At 38.6% G+C, this 19193-nt stretch overlaps 1 protein-coding gene across 2 annotated transcripts in view; it reads right to left on the bottom strand.

The window, feature by feature from the left end:
• Positions 1-1701: 1701 nt before the first annotated feature.
• The window catches only part of mospd2 (motile sperm domain containing 2), a 129925-nt gene continuing 112433 nt past the window's right edge, over positions 1702-19193 (bottom strand). For both annotated transcript variants that reach the window (XM_063051034.1, XM_063051033.1), the window contains exons 13-15: positions 17940-18072; positions 8540-8645; positions 1702-3870 (exon numbers count right to left, since the gene is read on the bottom strand). In XM_063051034.1, coding sequence (XP_062907104.1) covers positions 3745-3870; positions 8540-8645; positions 17940-18072 — 365 coding nt within the window. In that variant the 3' untranslated portion in view covers positions 1702-3744. The remainder of the gene's footprint in view (positions 3871-8539; positions 8646-17939; positions 18073-19193) is intronic.

Here is a 19193-nt window from a genome sequence, read left to right as displayed (position 1 = left end):
GCTATGGGAAATTTGCATATTACCTTTACAACTTGAGTCTAGAAGTAAACCAGATTATTTCAGAAGGAGATGATGGATGGGATTTCTTTGATTGGATTCATTTAAGTCTTGGAAGCTGGGGTTACTCAATATTATGAGTCATATTATTCATTATGCCTTATCATAATTCACATCTTTTTTACTTGTATAAGGGAGATCATTAATAAAATAGTTCAATTTCATGTAAGTGTGCCTACTATTCTGCCAAACCATGACATAATTCTATGAATACTGTGAAGAATATATTTCCTTTGATACAATTAAAGTAGTTTTTGATTGTTTTATACTTAATATAGATACCACAAGCTTTTCTGCCTCAGAATTTTCAGATGTAATGATCCTAAATGAGGGGAGGGAGATTTTTCAATCCTACTGTTTATTTTCTTTGCAGCTTAACAATTAATTGGCTACTTTATATATATATATATATATATATATATATATATATATATATAAATATATAAATAAAACCATCTATATACAAGTAACTGCTTTAGTATGCTTCCTACTGGCCACAGTATGTATATGCAGCTGTCTAGTGTGCCCCTAGTGCTTACCTTTGCATGATTCTGTAAAGTTTTTGAAGCTTCTCTGGTGCTGCATCATTTAAATATAACTTGCTGATTGGTTAACTCTTATCTGCGATTTTGAATGGAATTTTTCTTATCTATGGAGTACAAAAATAGGTACAAAAATAGCTAACAATACAGCACCATCTTTGTCTTTGTTCTGCCTTCTGCTACTAGCTTCTGCTTCTACTACTATCCATTTTCCAACTTTCTTTGTTCTATTTACGCATAGTACAATGATTGTGAAGAGCAAGTTTTGTACCCCTTTACGGACTTCCAAAAAAACCTTGGATTAAAACATCAGAATCCAACAGGAAGGTTTACATTATTCTCAATTTTTCCACTGTCTCACTGATTTCTGTAAACATTAGCAGCAAACATTACCTACATGCATAACATAGAAGCCCAATTCAAAAATTCAACACTGCTGTTATAGAAAAAGCTAGCAACTGTTGTGGTCCCAACTGGTGTCAGAATAGAGATTAAACAAGAATTATTTTTGCTTTGTTTGGATTTGAAACATTGTCTGGAACTACACTGGTGGTGCAGCCATGATCTCCATACAAGTGTGGATAACAAATGAACCTTAATATTTTTCTTAAGCAATGTAGAACACATAATTAATTTCCACGCTAAGCCTGTAGTAGTAAAAAAGAAAACAAAAAAATTGTGAACATTGAAATTATTATTCTCCAGGCCAGCAGAAATATTTACTTTAGAAATAAATCAGTTTAGGAAAATAAATTCAGATTAATATAGAGATGAAATACCCAAAGAAGATTTTGTACAAGAAGGGTGCAAAGTAATTAACATCAATATAAAGTATATTCAATGGAGTAAACATAATCATTGTCCATTGCAGATGTTGCTCACCGATTTTTGAAAAACAGCAATTACATGATGTTCTTCACTTGATCAAAGGGCCAATTTTTACAGTCAGAGAGAGAACATGGAAACAGGCTCTTCAGCCTGTCCAGTCTGTACCAATCATTAATCAAACATTCATAGACTAATCCTACCATACTCATTGTACTCGTATATAAAAAATTAGCTTCTAATACAGTAATCAAGAATAATACACAACCTTTGCAACTTGTACATGCACTTTTTATTACTAAATTTTTATTCATAATTACATTTCTGTAATAACAGTCTACAATAAATACTCATTTGTTCTTGAAATCTGGTTACAAACAAAAGGTTTATTTGCAAATAATATAAAACACTTGCAAATAATTTTCTGCAGTGTTAAGACACGATCAGCAATTTTATTATATCATAAAGTGCATTTTAATTTAGATTTCTAGCTCTGGAGTGATAATCTGAACAATAATATATCATGCATTACAGCACAATCCTTATCATGAAACTCAAATTAGACACTACTTCGTAAATGCTTAATTTTTACTTCAAATGTGAAGTCCCAAATAACAGAAATTCTTTCAGCTTCAGTGGTATACAACTATATTAGTTTTTAAACCAGATGTGGGAAGAAAGCAAACACTAAATAATGCAATCACCACAATCCAGCAAGTCTCTTGTACACTCACAGAAGTAATTTAGCTTCATAATTTCTGCTTGTTACTAACAGATCTGCATTTTTGCTTGAAATTTATTTTTTGATATTATTCTTTTACATCGCTATGAATCAAATTTCTAACAGTATGCCAGTGGATCATTTGGGTGCTGGTTCTATAATGTCAATAGTTAAACCTAGTCAAATGTTTGTCATTTATGAATATTGACGTACAAATATCATTTGCTTTTGGCACTACATACTTTAATAATTTTCTATTGCCACTATTTATCAGGTGTCCATTGAATGTGAGTTAACTTACGGGGCAAAACTTTTAACAAAATAGGTAACCAGATTGCAGATAATAATGACAGACCTAGAATTAAACTTCCTCAAGTTGGTGGCACTTGTTTCTTCTTAAATATCTATGTCTTGAGTAATTATAGCATTCTCCCAAGAGCCTCAGGTGTTGAGGACTAAACCAAGTTATCATCAAATATATCTTCCTTTCCTGGTTTTTGAAACGAAATACCACTCCTCCAGTAAGGCAGCAACACAAAGACTGGAGTTTGAAAATATTATCAACATTAGAAAAGGCAAATAACTTTACACATAAACAAACATAAGTTATATGAGATTTAAGGGCAACTCTGCCATTGCTCACTGGCATTGGTTTCCCATCACTGTGCTCTTGTTCTTGTGCCAAGAGATGGACTCCTGCTATTTAGCATTTAGTTATAGGATTTTGAATTTTGTGCATGGCACGAAATATCAAACAGGAAGAAAATTTAGATCAAAAGGAAAATTATCTTCCAAAACGAAAATGAAAACGGACCAAGATTATTTACGATTTAAGTCTTGTGGCATTCAATTAGTTTAAACAAAAATCAATGTTCATGTACTGAGTTAACTATAGTTACACTATTTACTCCAAACATTCAGTATAAACCCAGTAATTTGCATTTCTGTTAATAACTCACTGGAATAGAAAATCTCATTATCATTTCTTTAGTAAACATTATTTTCTAACTTTCTCCTTCTGATTATAAAAAAAAAGGTACATTCGATAGTCATCACTATAGCACTTAAAAGGGGATATTAAATGGCTAGTCATTTCTCCAGAACCCTCTTGCTAGAAGATTCAACTTGTTCTAGGAACTTCAGGACTGAGCAGATAAATTAAGGGGCTATAAGAAACACATCAGTTGTACATTTTGCTTGTCACATTTGACAAGCACCGAGAGATCAACCTGCTTTTATTCATCTTATAGGTTTCAGCATTATACCCAAATAATCCCGGGGAGAATAGTAGTTTAGTCATTTTTGCATCGTGTTGTTAGTAGCACCAAGGTATATTGCAGACCAACTGCCAAATCACAGACATGATTCATTACTAGACAGCTTGTTTACAACATTAACATTAATTTCTTACATTATAAATCTTATCAAAGAGTTTCAAAAATGGCAAAATATAAAACAAAATTGGTCATCTTGTAGCCTTCAGCATATCACATATTATTGGCAACTTGTGAAGAGGAAATGCAAAACAAGTCAGCAACTTTGGTATATCTTGTATGGATCAAAAAGTTGGCTGAAAGTTGACATGCAATTGTCTGAGGATTAGAAATGCCAGGATAGAACGTGAATGACCAAAACTGCAACCATGATAGTTAATAATTGCAGAAAAATGAGACAACGATCAATCCGGTCTTCCAGTTGTCTATTGAACACCAATAACTTATTTATCTGTTAAAACAAAATACAACATAAAATACAGAACATAATTCAATTTGCATTACTGTAGACAATATACCATTAAAATCATGTATAGTGGATAAACACAAAAGTTGAAAATTTGTTAAACATATTGAAGATAATAAAAACTTATCAATCTCACCCAATTAAGTTGCTCCATCCAATAAATTCACTCTTATTTTTGAATGCTATGTTACTTATTATAAACACCAGCAAGTTATCAAAGTGGCAAAGACAAGAATTATTTTTGATTATTAATATAGAGTTCAAGCCAAACATTGAACTGTTGCACTTCAAAAAGATCAGATCATCAGAAACAAAATTGGAATATAGTGCGATAAATATTTGAAGTTTACAATGAGGCACAGCTCATTTGTTTGTAGAACTTGTCTTCTTTTCCAATTAGTCAAGTCCTTGAAATCTGAGACCATTCTTTTCTTCTGATAAGATAGACCAAATGGACTTCTAGTTATAGGCATTTTTGTAGATTAAAAAACACTCTAAACCTACATATCTCTGGCATGGACACAAAGTTCGTTTTAAATCCCACGGAGGACAAGCTGCTTATGCATAATCAAACCAAAAGGATGAAATTTGCACATTCTCCCTGCAACTGCATGGATTTCTTCAACGTCCTCCAGTTTCTTTGCACATTCCAAAACCATCTGTGAGTCCGTGTGTCTCCGTGTCTGTGTGTGTGGTGTGCGTGCACGCGAGCATTGGGGTTGAATAAGCACCAAGACCTGAGGGTACCTAGCAATTAATGTCAATGGTGTGACAGTCATTTGGTATCCCTATGTAACATGAGCCTAGATATGTAGATGATCTCTCCAAATGCATTCAAACGTTTAAATTCTTCCGATTTATTTTAATGTTTGGAACATTTGACTTTTAAAAAGGCACTCACTAACAGCAAACTGCCAATAGGCAGTAAGGGCAGTCTGTAGACTAGTGTCGGAATCAGTCTTCAAAACCTGGTCACTTTAGTGGCACAAGATGACTGTGAAGCCTCAAGCTAGCCACAGAAAGTTGGTGAAATCAAAGTAATATTGTGCTCCAACCCATTATAAAACTCTACAACAAAAATACAGTGACTTTTAAAACAAAATAATGGCTCTTGGGTTTGGACCATATCATGCTCAGAACATCATTCCATTTGCCTTTCCAGCATCACAACTCATCTCATCATGGGAAAGAAATTACAAGTAGGCCAAGGAGGAATGAAAAATTTATTCCTGAAATCGCGCATTTGTACAACAATTCAACACTTTCACAATAACTTCATACTGGTACTGGGCCATATATCAGATGTAAGCATTTTAAAGTTACCATCCTATAATCAATCTGACTGAATTTTTCAAGGAAGGAAGTTGATGACGGCAAGGCCGTGGATGTTGTTTGCATGGATTTTAGCAAGGCCTTGACAAGGTCCTGCATGGGAGGTTGGTCAAGAAGGTTCAGTTGCTTGCCATTCATGATGAGGTAGAAAATTGGATTAGACAATAATTTTGTGGGAGAATCCAGAGCATGGTAGTAGATGGTTGCCTCTCTGACCATCATTCCCACAATTCTCATTAAGGAGTTGCAGAACCTGGGCCTTTATAACTTCGCCTCCAATTGGATCCTCAATTTCCCAACCGGAAGACCACAATCTGCGTGGATTGGTGATAACGTATCCTCCTCACTGACAATCAACACTTGCGCACCTCAAGGGTTTGTGCTTAGCCCACTGCTCTACTCTCTATATACACATAACTGTGTGGCTAGGCATAGCTTAAATATCATCTATAAATTTGCTGACGATACAACCACCGTTGGTAGAATCTCAGGTGGTGACGAGAGGGCGGACAGGAGTGAGATATGCCAGTAAGTGGAGTGGTGCTGCACCAACAACCTGGCACTCAAAATCAGTAAGACGAAAGAGTTGACTGTGGACTTCAGGAAGGGTAAGATGAAGGAACACATACCAATCCTCATAGAGGGATCAGAACTGAAGAGAGTGAGCAGCTTCAAGTTCCTGGGTGTCAAGATCTCTGAGGATCTAACCTGGTCCCAATATATCGATGTAGTTATAAAGAAGGCAAGACAGCTGCTATACTTCATTAGGAGTTTGAAGAGATTTGGCATGTCAATAAATACACTCAAAAACCTCTATAGATGTACCGTGGAGAGTATTCTGACAGGCTGCATCACTGTCTGGTATGGGGGGGGGGGGGCTACTGCACAGAACTGAAAGATGTTGCAGAGGGTTATAAATTTAGTCAGCTCCATCCTGGGTACTAGCCTACAAAGTACCCAGGACATCTTCAGGGAGTGATGTCTCAGAAAGGCAGCGTCACTTATTAAGGACCTCCAGCACCCAGGGGCATGCCCTTTTCTCACTGTTACCATCAGGTAGGAGATACAGAAGCCTGAAGGCACACACTCAGCAATTCAGGAACAGCTTCTTCCCCTCTGCCATCTGATTCCTAAATGGACATTAACCCCTTGGACACTACCTCACTTTTTAAAATATACAGTATTTCTGCTTTTTGCATGTTTTTAATCTATTCAATATATGTATACTGTAATTGATTTATTTACTTATTTCTTATTCTTTTTATTTTATTTTTTTTCTCTCTTCTATATTATGTATTGCATTGAACGGCTGCTGCTAAGTTAACAAATTTCATGTCACATGCCGGTGATAATGAACCTGATCCTGACAGGAGGCCTGTCACAATGTGCCACAGGAACCTGTACTGGGTCCGTGGCTGTTTGTCATCTATATCAACCATCTAGATGATAATGTAAACACAAAATACTCTGCAGATGCTGGGGTCAAAGCAACACTCACAACACGCTGGAGGAACTCAGCAGGTCGGGCAGCATCCATGGTAACGGTCAGTCAACATTTTGGGCTGGAATCCTTCGTCAGGACTGAAGAAGGAAGGGGCAGAGGCCCTATAAAGAAGGTGGGGGGAGGGTGGGAAGGAGAAGGCTGATAGGTTCCAGGGGAAAACCAGTAATGGGAAAGATAAAGGGGTGGGGGGGGGAAGGCTGGAAAGGTGAAGAAGGAATAGGTGAAAGCACAATGGGTAGTAGGAGGTGGCGGAACCATGAGGGAGGTAGTAGGCAGCTGGGGGAGGGGGCAGAGTGAAACTGGGATAGGGGAAGGGAGGAGGAAGGAATTACTGGACGTTGGAGAATTCAATGTTCATACCAAGGGGCTGGAGACTACCCAGATGGTATATGAGGTGTTGCTCCTCCAACCTGAGTTTCACCTCATCATGGCAGTAGAGGAGGCCATGTATGGAATACCCGAATGGGAATGCGAAGCAGAGTTGAAGTGGGTGGCAACTGGGAGATAACCATTCAGGGCCCCAAACAGTCCTTCCAGGTGAGTCTGTTGGGGTCATCTATTGCACCCGCCGCTCCCGGTGCGGCCTGCTCTACATCGGTGAAACCTGACACAGATTGGGGGACAACTTCGTCGAGCACCTCCGCTCCGTCCGCCACAACAGACAGGATCACCCAGTAGCCACCCGTTTGCATGGATGCTGCCCGACCTGCTGAGTTCCTCCAGCGTGTTGTGAGTGTTAGATGATAATGTAGTAAACTGCAGATGACACCAAGACTGGAGGTGTAGTTGAGAGCAAGGAAAGCTTGCAGTGGGATCCGGACAAGCTGAAAAAATGGGCTGAAAGATGGCAGATGGGATTTAATGCAGACAAGTGTGAGGTGTTAAGACTATGGGAGGACAAACCAGAGTAGGACTTACACGCTGAGTGGTAGGGCATTGAAGAGTGTAGTAGAACAGAGTGATCTGAAAATATAAATTGATAATTCTTTGAAAGTGGTGCCACAAGTAGATAGGGCACATTGACCTTCATAAATCAAAGTACTGAGTTCAGGAGTTGGGACGTTATGTTGAAGTTGCACAAGACATTGGTGCGGCCCAAGTTGGAGTGTGTGCAGTTTTGGTCATCTATTTACAGGAAAGATATCAATAAGATTGAAAGACTGCAGAGAAAATTTACAAAGATGTTACCAGGACGTAAGGACCTGAGTTAGAGGGAAGGGTTGAATAGGTTAGTACTTTATTGCCTAGAATGTAGGAGAATGAAGGGAGACAAAATTATGAGGGGTATAGTTAGGGTAAATACAAGCAGGCTTTTTCCAGTGAGGTTGGGTGAGACTAGAACTAGAGGTCACAGATTAAAGGTCAAAAGTGAATTGTTTAAGGGGAACATGAAGAGGAACTTCTTCACTCAGAAAGGTCTGAGATTGTGGATTGCGCTGCTAGCGGAAATGGTGGATGCAGGTTTGACTTCATCATTTAAGAGAAATTTGAATAGGTACATGGATAGGAGGGGTATGAGGGCTACGGTCTAGATGCAGGTCGATGGGTCTAGGTAGATTAATAGTTTGGAATGGATTAGGTGGGCTGAAGGGTATGTTTCTGTGCTGTAGTATTCTATGACTTTATGACTCTAGCATAACTGCCAGATTACAGTAACTGCCTTGTCAATAAAATGCATAGAGGTATCGTAAATTATGGGTGTTAATTATGCATTACCAAGTTTTATGTTTCAAAATCTAAATTAGATCAGAATTAGATTAACATTTCATTTTGCATATGCATTGCTATACAAATAGAACAAAATCTTTGTTTACCTACCTTTGAATGCAAATCGTCTTGGTTTGAAAAAGCTATATGCCCTTTAATGAGATTTTCTTTGGCAACAGTAGGAGCCTTAGAGCTTTCAACAACATGACACCTCAATCTGCAGAGTACAATAATCAAAAGAAACTTCAAAATTAAGTTATTGTACAAAATGTTATTAGCAAAACATACCTCACAAGTAATCTAATGGCTACACTACGTAATTTAGAGAAATGTAGCATTGCCCATTTCAAATTAGGTAAAACATTATTTTTTAAGACTTCCTAAAGCAGCTTTGGGAACATTGCAGTTTATGTTGTTTGTCAGTAGGACAGCATTTTGAAGATACTGACTATAATTCACAGTTTACTGAAAGGGCAAGGGTAGAGTGCAAACCGAGGTCCCAAATTGGCCAATTTCGTTATCATAAGACTGGACCTGGACTTCGACTGAAAACGGCCTCCTTCACTGTCACAATGAGGTTGGAGGTTAGTCGTGATGAAGGGTCTCGGCCCGAAATATCGACTGTACTTCTTCCTATAGATGCTGTCTGGCCTGCTGCTTTCATCAGCAATTTTTATGTGTGTTGCTTGGAGGTGCAACATCTCGTTTTCTGTCTGGCTAGCCTCTATTTCTCAACTAACGTTGATTTCTCTAACTTCCGGTAATTTATCTTTCATTCCCCCTGCTCTCTTTTTCCATTCCCTAATCTGGTTCTCCTCTCACCCCTTCTTTTCTCCTCACCTGCCCATCACCTCCCTCTGGTTCCCCTCCTCCTTCCATTATTACATGATTTATTGTCCTCTTGTATTAGATTCCTTCTTCAGTACCCAGCTTCTTACATCATCAACTCTCCCCCACCCACCCTCCCACCCAACTGCCTTCACCTATCATCTGCCAATTTTTGTACCCCTCCCTCCACCTTCTTATTCTACATTTTGCCTCCTTCCTTTCCAGTCTTGATGAAGGGTCTTGGTCTGAAACACGAACTACTTATTTGCCTCAATTGATGCTGCTTGACTTGCTCAGTTCCTCCAGCATTTTGTGTGTGTTACCCAAGAATAGCCACTTGAACATCTGACTGATGTTACAAAAGTGTAATAGTGGTAGTTCAGGATCAACATGCTCCTGTAAGGTTGAAGGATCATGATAACAAACCCAAGGAATCCTGGATTTCAAGAGTTGGATAGAGTGATGCCTTTTTGGGAGCACAAAATGAATGGCAAGCTCCTAGGGTACTGAGGACAGAAGTCCATGGATTCACAAATGTACCAGCAAGGTGATGAAGGTAGCTTGTAAGATGCTTGGTTTCATTAGCCAGGGCACAGAACATGTGACAGTAGGGAGGTAACGATACTTTTTTAAAGAAGGGGGCTTCCCTTCCTCCACCATCAACTCTGCTCTCAAACACATCTCCCCCATTTCAAGCACATCTGCTCTCACCCCATTCTCCCGCCACCCCACTAGGAATAGGGTTCCCCTTGTCCTCACCTACCACCCCACAAGCCTCTGGGTCCAACATATTATTCTCCGTAACTTCCGCCACCTCCAACGAGATCCCACCACTAAGCACATCTTTCCCTCCCCCCGCCTCTGCTTTCCACAGGGATCGCTCCCTACGCGACTCCCTTGTCCATTCGTCCCCCCCATCCCTCCCCACCGATCTCCCTCCTGGCACTTATCCTTGTAAGCAGAACAAGTGCTACACATGCCCTTACACTTCCTCCCTCACCACCATTCAGGGCCCCAGACAGTCCTTCCAAGTGAGGCGACACTTCACCTGTGAGTCGGCTGGGGTAATATACTGCGTCCGGTACTCCCGGTGTGGCCTTCTATATATTGGCGAGACCCGACGCAGATTGGGAGATAGTTTCGCTGAACGCCTACGCTCTGTCCACCAGAGAAAGCAGGATCTCCCAGTGGCCACACATTTTAATTCCACGTCCCATTCCCATTCTGATATATCTATCCACGGCCTCCCCTACTGTAAAGACGAAGCCACTCTCAGGTTGGAGGAACAACACCCTATATTCCGTCTGGGTAGCCTCCAACCTGATGGCATGAACATTGACTTCTCAAACTTTCGCTAATGCCCCACCTCCCTCTCGTACCCCATCCGTTATTTATTTATATACACACATTCTTTTTTTCTCTCTCCTTTTTCTCCCTCTGTTCCTCTCACTATATCCCTTGCCCATCCTCTGGGTTCCCCCCCCCTTTTCTTTCTCCCTAGGCCTCCTGTCCCATGACCCTCTCATATCCCTTTGCCAATCAACTGTCCAGCTCTTGGCACCATCCCCCCCCTCCTGTCTTCTCCTATAATTTTGGATCTCCCCCTCCCCCTCCCACTTTCAAATTTCTTACTAGCTCTTCTTTCAGTTAGTCCTGACGAAGGGTCTCGGCCTGAAACGTCGACTGTACCTCTCTCCAGTAGATGCTGCCTGGCCTGCTACGTTCACCAGCAACTTTTATGTGTGTTGCTTGAACCAAACTATTAGTTAGGTCATAGCTAGAGTACTGTGAACTTTCCTGGCTGTCACAGTATGGAAATGATGTCACTGTGCTGAGTTTCAGTTTAGAGGAGAGAATGGATAAGCTGAATTGGAAGCTGAAGCAGTGGGTTAAATGGTGCTTGACCCAGAAATGCAAAATTATGAAAGGCACAGACGGAACAAAAAGCGAACAACTTTCACCGTATTTGAAATATATAAGTAAAGGAGTATTCGAGCGGATCCAAGGGGAAAAAATTTCAACCACTGAATGTTGGAAACCAGAATACACAACCTGAGGGGAAGATGGTGGGAGAAACCCTCAACAGTTTAACATCTAAATGAACACTAGAAAAAACTTCAAGGCATGGAATGCTATTGCGTTGGAAAATGGGATATTATTTATATATATATATAAAATACATAACTCTATAACATGTCTTGATATGCTAAATAATTCAAAATTCTACCAATGTCTTCTTGCTGTATTACATTGTTCCCCTCAACTAACTTTGAATCTCCGTATTAAGAGATTACACACTTGTAATCTCAAATAACATCACATAAAATCTGGTAATTTTCTTACTGCTTTTTGTTGGGACTTGCAGTGTTCAAACTCATTGCTAAAATTTCATTATCACACCAGTAAACACATCTCAAAATAACCCACTGGCTATAGGCTGCTATATGAATTGAGATTGTAAAACAAGTTTTTTTTTGTTTCATCAACATGTAGAATATCAGATGAAGTGCAAGGGCAGCAATAGGTGAAGGAAGGATAAAGTACATGTGTTATAGCATGGTCAGCACAAACCAGAAATCTAACAGTATTATCAAAACAATCTGCTCTGGATAGCTGTGCATAATACATTGTTTAAATTCAAACACTGCTTATCTTCATCCCTCAAAAGCTTCTGATAACATTTAAATAATTGCTTGGTTTTGAAGACATTCTTCAAGCAACTTAAAGCATAAATACATTTGATTTTCTGTACATATATCATGGCTGTGATATTTCTATCCCCTGATCTTAACACAGACCTTTCAAAGCTTCTTTTTAATCAAAAAGATAAAAATATACCTAACGAACACTCTTTACATAAAATATTGATCCAATAAAAGTTACACCATTGTTCAGAACTTACTTCTGTTGCTCAGTTCTACAAATATTATTACAAGGCCATAAGATAGGAGCAGAATTAAGCCATTGAGTCTGCTCCACCATTCGATCATGGCTGATTTATTTTCCTTCTCAACCCAATTCTCCTCTTAAACTTTGATGCCCTTACTAGTCAAGAAACTATCAACCTCTACTTTAAATATACTCAGTGACTAGGCCTCCACAGCTGTCTGTGGCAATGAATTCCATAGATTCAGTACCCTCTGGTCAAAGAAATTCCTACTCATCTCTGTTCAAAAGGTACATCCTTCTACTTTGAGACCATGCCTTTGGGTCCTAGATTCTCCTAGTATGTTTGCTCCATCTATACTTTTCAATGAGACACCCCCTTATTAATTAAAATGTCAACAACTGCAGATTCAGAGCCCAATACTCCTCATACATTAACCCTTTCATTCCCAGGATCAGTCTCATAAACCTACTTGGGACCCTCTTTCATGTCAGCATGTTTTCTTAGATAAGGGGTACAAAACCGCTCACAATACTCAAAGTACAATATGACTAATGCCTTATAAGGTCTCAGCATTACAACCTTGCTTTTATAGTCGTCCTCTTGAAAAGAATGTTAACGTGTACCTTCGGATTCAACCTGAAGTGATGCTTTAGGATATCTTGCACTAGGACTTCCAAGTCCCTTTGCATCCCTGATTTCTGAATTTGTTCATTGTTCAAATTATATTCATATCATAGGAACAAGAGTACTGTATGAACAAGTTTCACAAAACTGCAATAAGTTCCACATAACAAAACAACATTCTCTGCTTCGTCGAAAGTAATTGCATAATTACTTCTACACTTCAAATGTAGTTGGAACAGCAGAAAACATCAGTGCATTGAGTCACAGTGTATTTCTGGACATAATGAAAATAGGCTAGTGTACAAAAATTTAAAGAGCTAGTGGACTTGAGTGTGTTGCTGCAAAGAGTTCAATGGTATTGAATCAACAGCACATGGCACACATTGCCTCAACCAAAATGGAGGATTATTTATGAGTTACAGTACCTTTTCCCTGCATTAAAGTGGAAGCTAGAGTACTGAATTCAGTGTCAAATTAGATATGAATCTGATGAGAAGACCGAATGAATGAACAGATTAAGCGGAAATGTACAGGTCATATTTTAATTAACACACACAAAATGCAGGAGGAACTTAGCAGGTTGTGCAGCATCTATGGAAAGGAATAAAGAGACTACGTTTCAGGCCGAGACCCTTCATCAGGACAGTGTTCCTCCAACATTTAGCGTGTGTAAATCGATTTCCAGCATCTGCAGAATCTCTTGCATTCAGGTCATATTTTAAAGTCACAAACAAAATAAGAAATTATCAGCTACTCAAGCTACCATTGTTTTGTTACAGGGTTAGTGCGTTTGATCGTTGGTAATTAACAACTTTCACATTAAAAACTGTTCACTAAAATGGGGAATGTTTAGTCATCATCTTAGTAAAACAGAAACTTAGGACTGTTCAAAACATTTCTATGAGGTGGTAAATAGTAAGATGACAATTCTGCAGCATAATGGAGGTGTAGTCCAATTTGAACTGTAATTTTCAGGGCTTCATGATTAAACACACGATGCATGACTAGGATTTTGAGTCCATTACTTGATAAATTTAATGGCAACTTTTTGAAGGCATTGTTGTGGAATAGGCAAATGTCTTAAAAATATGAAAGGATTTGCCTCAGCTCAGTCTTCAAAAGTGCCAAAAATTTGATGAACTCAAAATTTCCCTTTTATGTTGTGCTTTTCTATGAACATCTCTATATGAATGGGCACTAGTAAATCTTATATTAAAATAATATGAGTAAATTGTGATACAATTATTTAAATCATGAATAATCTAAACTATTTCAATCCTACAGATTCAGACACTTCAATTACAGTACCATCCCAACAGTCCTGAAATTCATCACTATAATTTAGTTTTATTTAAATTTATACTTTATAGTTTTTCATTCAAGCATATTCCTTACTTAATATGCCATTCGCTTCAACACAAATCTCCAGTATGTATTCTCTCTTGATAACTTAATATGATCTTTTGTTCTAAAAGGTGGCTTTAATCAAAAATCTGAATGTGACATGAATAACAAATCATTCTAGTGCCTAAAATTAGAGTTACCAAATAATTTAAATTAAGAGCAGGATGAACTTACTTGAGTAATAAACACTAAGGGACCTCATAGCATCATAAATAGTCCAAAGGCATTCAGTTCATGACAGCATAGCAACTACAGTTAATGCCCAATTAACTTTTAAAAGGAATTTAAAGTTGTTTAATTAACGGAATTCTAAATATTTTGTTACCTCAGATCAATAATCCATTTTGGCTTTACCACAATGTGAATATATTGTCCTTTCAAACGTGTTGACCTTATTTATTTAGACATGCAGCATGGAACAGGGCATTCCAGCCCAACAAGCTACACTGTCCAGCAACCTACCCATTTAATCCTAGCCTAATCACAGGACAATTTACAACGACCAACTAACCTGTACGACTTTGGAATGTGGGAGGAAACTTGAGCACCTGAAAGAAACACATGGACTCACGGGAGGGACATACAAACTTCTTATACATGAAGTCTGAGTTGAACTCTGCCGCTCCAAACCCTATTAGCCAGTTTTCTCTGCAACTGGATAAGCACCGAGACCATCTGGCATTGTTTTGTTCAAAGTAAATTTATTGCCAAAGTACACATACAGTGTGTTCCTATATACTACCATGAGATTCATCTTCCTGCAGACATTTACAGGGAAAAAAGAAATTCGATAGAATACATAAACTGACAAACAACCAATGTGCAAAAGACAAGCTGTGCAAAAAAAAAACTGAGACCATGAGTTGTAAAGAATCCTTGAAAGTGAGTCTCTAGATCACAGAATCAGTTCAGAGTAGTGAGTCTGATGGTTGTGTGGGAATAAGTGTTCCTAAACCTGATGGTGAAGGACGCAAGGCTTTAATACCTCCTGACTGATGGTGGTAGTGAGAAGAGAGCATGGCCTAGATGGTGGTTTTCCTTGATGATGGTTGCTTCTTTCTTGTGGCAGCACCTATGTATATAGTGCTCAGTAGTGGGCACACTTATGTATAAAGCTTAGATCAGTAGTGATTATTTGAAATTTGAGATGTCTGATTTGGACATGGTTTTACAAAGAACCTTGATTGTAATCAGTGAGATGTTAAAATTCCAAGTGCAAAAAATCTTCCTAATAAATTACCTTTGTGATGACACTTGTGTGCTGGTCCCAGAGCAGATCCTCTGATATCTTAATGTCAAGGAATTTGGATATTCCACTATATTAGAAGCAATGGTACAATTTGTTTTGAGAATGCAGAATGCATCAGCTTGGCAATATACTACACCTATGCTGAGATATAGCAGGAAGGGAACGTCGCTATATCACCAGACAGCAAAATAAAGTGTTCTTCAAGCTTCTGGGCTCTGTCGCAGAACCAACGGTTTTTTCTAAATATATAAAAAAAAAGCTGAGAACAGTGGCAGCCATGACTCAATTCCTGTTTGGATATGCTCCACTCAAGATCAAATATCATTTTCTATTTAATGCAGGATCAACCAAACTGCTTGGACAGGGAAAGAGAAAAAGATGACCTTTCTCTATTTCCATTGTCAAATATTTCTAAAGACCAAACACAAAAAATATAGTTTATGTATATTCAACTGGAGTGGCTCGCATTTGTACACTCCTGCATTCTCAATTTAGTCACTCAAGAAAGTTGAGTTGCAAGTCCCTCTTACTGAAATGGATTACTCACATTCAGAATGCATTACACCTTACAATCAATTACATTTCTGTTACCCACCAAAGCTCGGCAATTGCAAAACTTGCAACAAAAACACACATTGGATCAGACAATGAGGAACCTCAGTTTCATGGTAGGAATGGGCATGACTAAGTTTATGTACTATTCATAATATAGAAATAGTTCTGAAATGAAGAGCGTCCAGAAAATCGCCAACCTTCCTGAGCATCCTCAAATGTAATTAAACAACCTGCTGGAAATCCACTGCTCACATGAAATAAAAGGTATATTTTAAAAATCATTGCCACTTTTGATTAAATATTAGACTAACTGTTCTATTTCTAATGAAATAATCAATCTCTGAATGACTTGGCAACCAAAGTAGGAAAAAAGCCTGCAGTCAGCTTGCTTACTCAAGTGGATGGTCACGAATGAGCATGACTACACATGGGTAGCTGGATCATACTTCACTGCCCCTCATCTCCATTTATTCGATTTGATGAAATTTTTAAGTGGGTAAAGTAAACCTCTGAACATCACATTATCAATGCAGTCACATGAAATCATGCTATCAGACAATTTGCTTAGAGGAATTTTTACGCTTGGATTTTAAAGGACTCACTTCTTTGTAATATCATATAAAAATAAAACATCTCAGATTTCAAATAATCAGTACTGATCTAAACTTTATACAGCAAAGCACAATTCTTTTCTAAAACTTCAATCAACAAATCCAAGAAACATCCAGAGCATGCTACATGACAGTGCAAGGAATTGGATTTTTACCCCGTCATTAACCTGCAAATTGTTGGAAGAATAACATGATGATCAGCTCAGGAGATGGATGACTAACATCGGCCAATGAGATTTACAAATAGGAAAGCACACTGAACAATTTGAGAACTAATAACTGAAAATTATTATGAAACAACTCAGGTCGATGTTACATGCTAGGACAAAAAAAAAACTACTTCATTAACATTTAGAACATGAAGGAGCCAAACAGTATCAGTGCAATTCAAGCATCTTAGAGATAAACTGTTAACTCATAATCTAAAATATCAGAACCATGCACCGTTTGGCTAAAGGTTAAGTGTATTTCCTTTTGGCATTATCAACATTCAATATTCAGTTCATTTCATAACATACATTTGTTATTTGCTACAAATTTGCCAGTTAGAATACCATTTCAGGATAAACACAAGAGATTCTGCAGATGCTTGAAATCCAGACAAAATGTTGGGTAAGGGGGACAAGAACAAGGTGGTAGGTAATAGACGAAGCCAAGCTCAGAGGGAAGGTGTGTGGGTGGGGGAGGGAAAATGAAGTCAGAAGCTGGGAGGTGATAGGTGGAAAAGGAAAATAGCTGAAGAAATCTGATAGGCGAGCAGAGTGGACAATGAGAGAAGTGAAAGGGGAGGGGCACCAGAGGGAGGTGATAGGCAGGTGAGGAGAAGAGAAGGGATAAGAGTGGGTCTAGAATGCAGAATGGGGAGGTGGGGGGGAAGAAGAGAGGGAAGGAGAAATTATCCGACGTTAGAGAAATTGCTGCTCATGCCGTCAAGTTGGAAACTATTCAGACAGAATATGAGGTGCTGTCCTCCAACCTGAGTGTGGCCTCATTGTGGCAGTAGCGGAGGCCATGGACAAACGTGTTGGAATAGGAAAGGGAAGTGGAATTAAAATGGGTAAGCCACTGTAAAATTCCGCCTGTCGTGGCAGACAGAGCAAAGGTGTTTGATGAAACAGATCCCCTGTGTCTATGTTGGATCTTATTGACATAGAGGAGGCCACACTGGGAGTACCAGATGCAGTAGATGACCCTGATAGGCTTGCAGGTAAAAAGTGTTGCCTCAGCTAGAAAGGCTATTTAGGGATAATTTTCTTGCAAACAACAAAAAAAAACCAATCCACCAATTTCAATTTAGTCAAAGTTATGGATGCGTTAAAACTACATTCAGGCAAAAAAAAACTTCACCACCTGTGTTCCATCACTTGGTCTCTAGCTACTTCTTTCCAGAACTGGCTCAGATCAGGAGGGGCTGCAGCTCCTGCTGCTTGGCTCATCTCAGCTGCCATCACTAAAAACCTGTCCTGTGGGGATGCCTCAACACCTAGGAAAACAAAAAGCAATTTTAAGGTTTTATAGCTTAAAACTATAGAAGTACACTACATCATTGACCAATATTATAAAATATCACATAATAGACAGATGGGACTGCAGCTATGCAAGTTAGTTACACTTACAGCATTTTAAATTTTGATTCAGTATTCTAATACCATTATAACAATGGATTAAACATTAAAAACTGTATTCGAAACAGTAAACCAAGTTTTGTGCTGTAATTTAGCTCAATGTAATTTAGCTCTTGGATTAGAGACAGTGGACAATATCTACATGGACTTTAGCACTTTAGAGTGTATAATGAGCTGCCGGAAGTGGTGGATGCATGTTTGATTGTAACATTTTAAGAGAAACTTGGGTAAGTACATGGATGGGAAGGGTCAGGAGAGCTATGGTTCAAGGTGGTGGGGGGGGGAGAGGTCGTCGATAGGACAAAGCAGAATAACAATTTGACATGGGCCAGATGGGCTGAAGTGCCTGTTTCTGTGCTGTAGTAGTCTACAAAAGTAGCCCTAAAATATCTATTGCAGTCTGCTCCTTCTTCCCAAAACAATTCCATGAGGGAGGACTAGAAGTGGTATTATACTTTATACTTTATTGTCGCCAAACAATTGGTCAATTGGTACTAGAACGTACAATCATCACAGCAATATTTGATTCTGCACTTCACACTCCCTGGATTACAAATATCAAAGATATTAAAAATAGTTAAAATTAGTAAATATTAAAAATTTAAATTATAAATCATAAATAGAAAATAGAAAAATGGGAAGTAAGGTAGTACAAAAAAAACACCGAGAGGCAGGTCCGGATATTTGGAGGGTACAGCCCAGATCTGGGTCAGGGTCCATTCAGCAGTCTTATCACAGTTGGAAAGAAGCTGTTTCCAAATCTGGCCATACAAGTCTTCAAGCTCCTGAACCTTCTCCCGGAGGGAAGAGGGACGAAAAGTCTGTTGGCTGCGTGTGTCATGTCCTTGATTATCCTGGCAGCCCTGCTCCGACAGCGCTATTATTTGGTAATATTGTTTAGTGTATAAAAAATGCAATTAGTCATAATCATGGTCAAAGGCCATTTGCCCATAGGCTGATATCCATTGCCTTGGATACT

The sequence above is a fragment of the Mobula hypostoma genome, chromosome 6 (genome assembly GCF_963921235.1).
Source record: "Mobula hypostoma chromosome 6, sMobHyp1.1, whole genome shotgun sequence".
Taxonomy (NCBI): Eukaryota; Metazoa; Chordata; class Chondrichthyes; order Myliobatiformes; family Myliobatidae; genus Mobula; species Mobula hypostoma.
The sequence above is the reverse complement of the archived record's forward strand: the minus strand, read 5'-3'. Positions and strand labels throughout refer to the sequence as shown.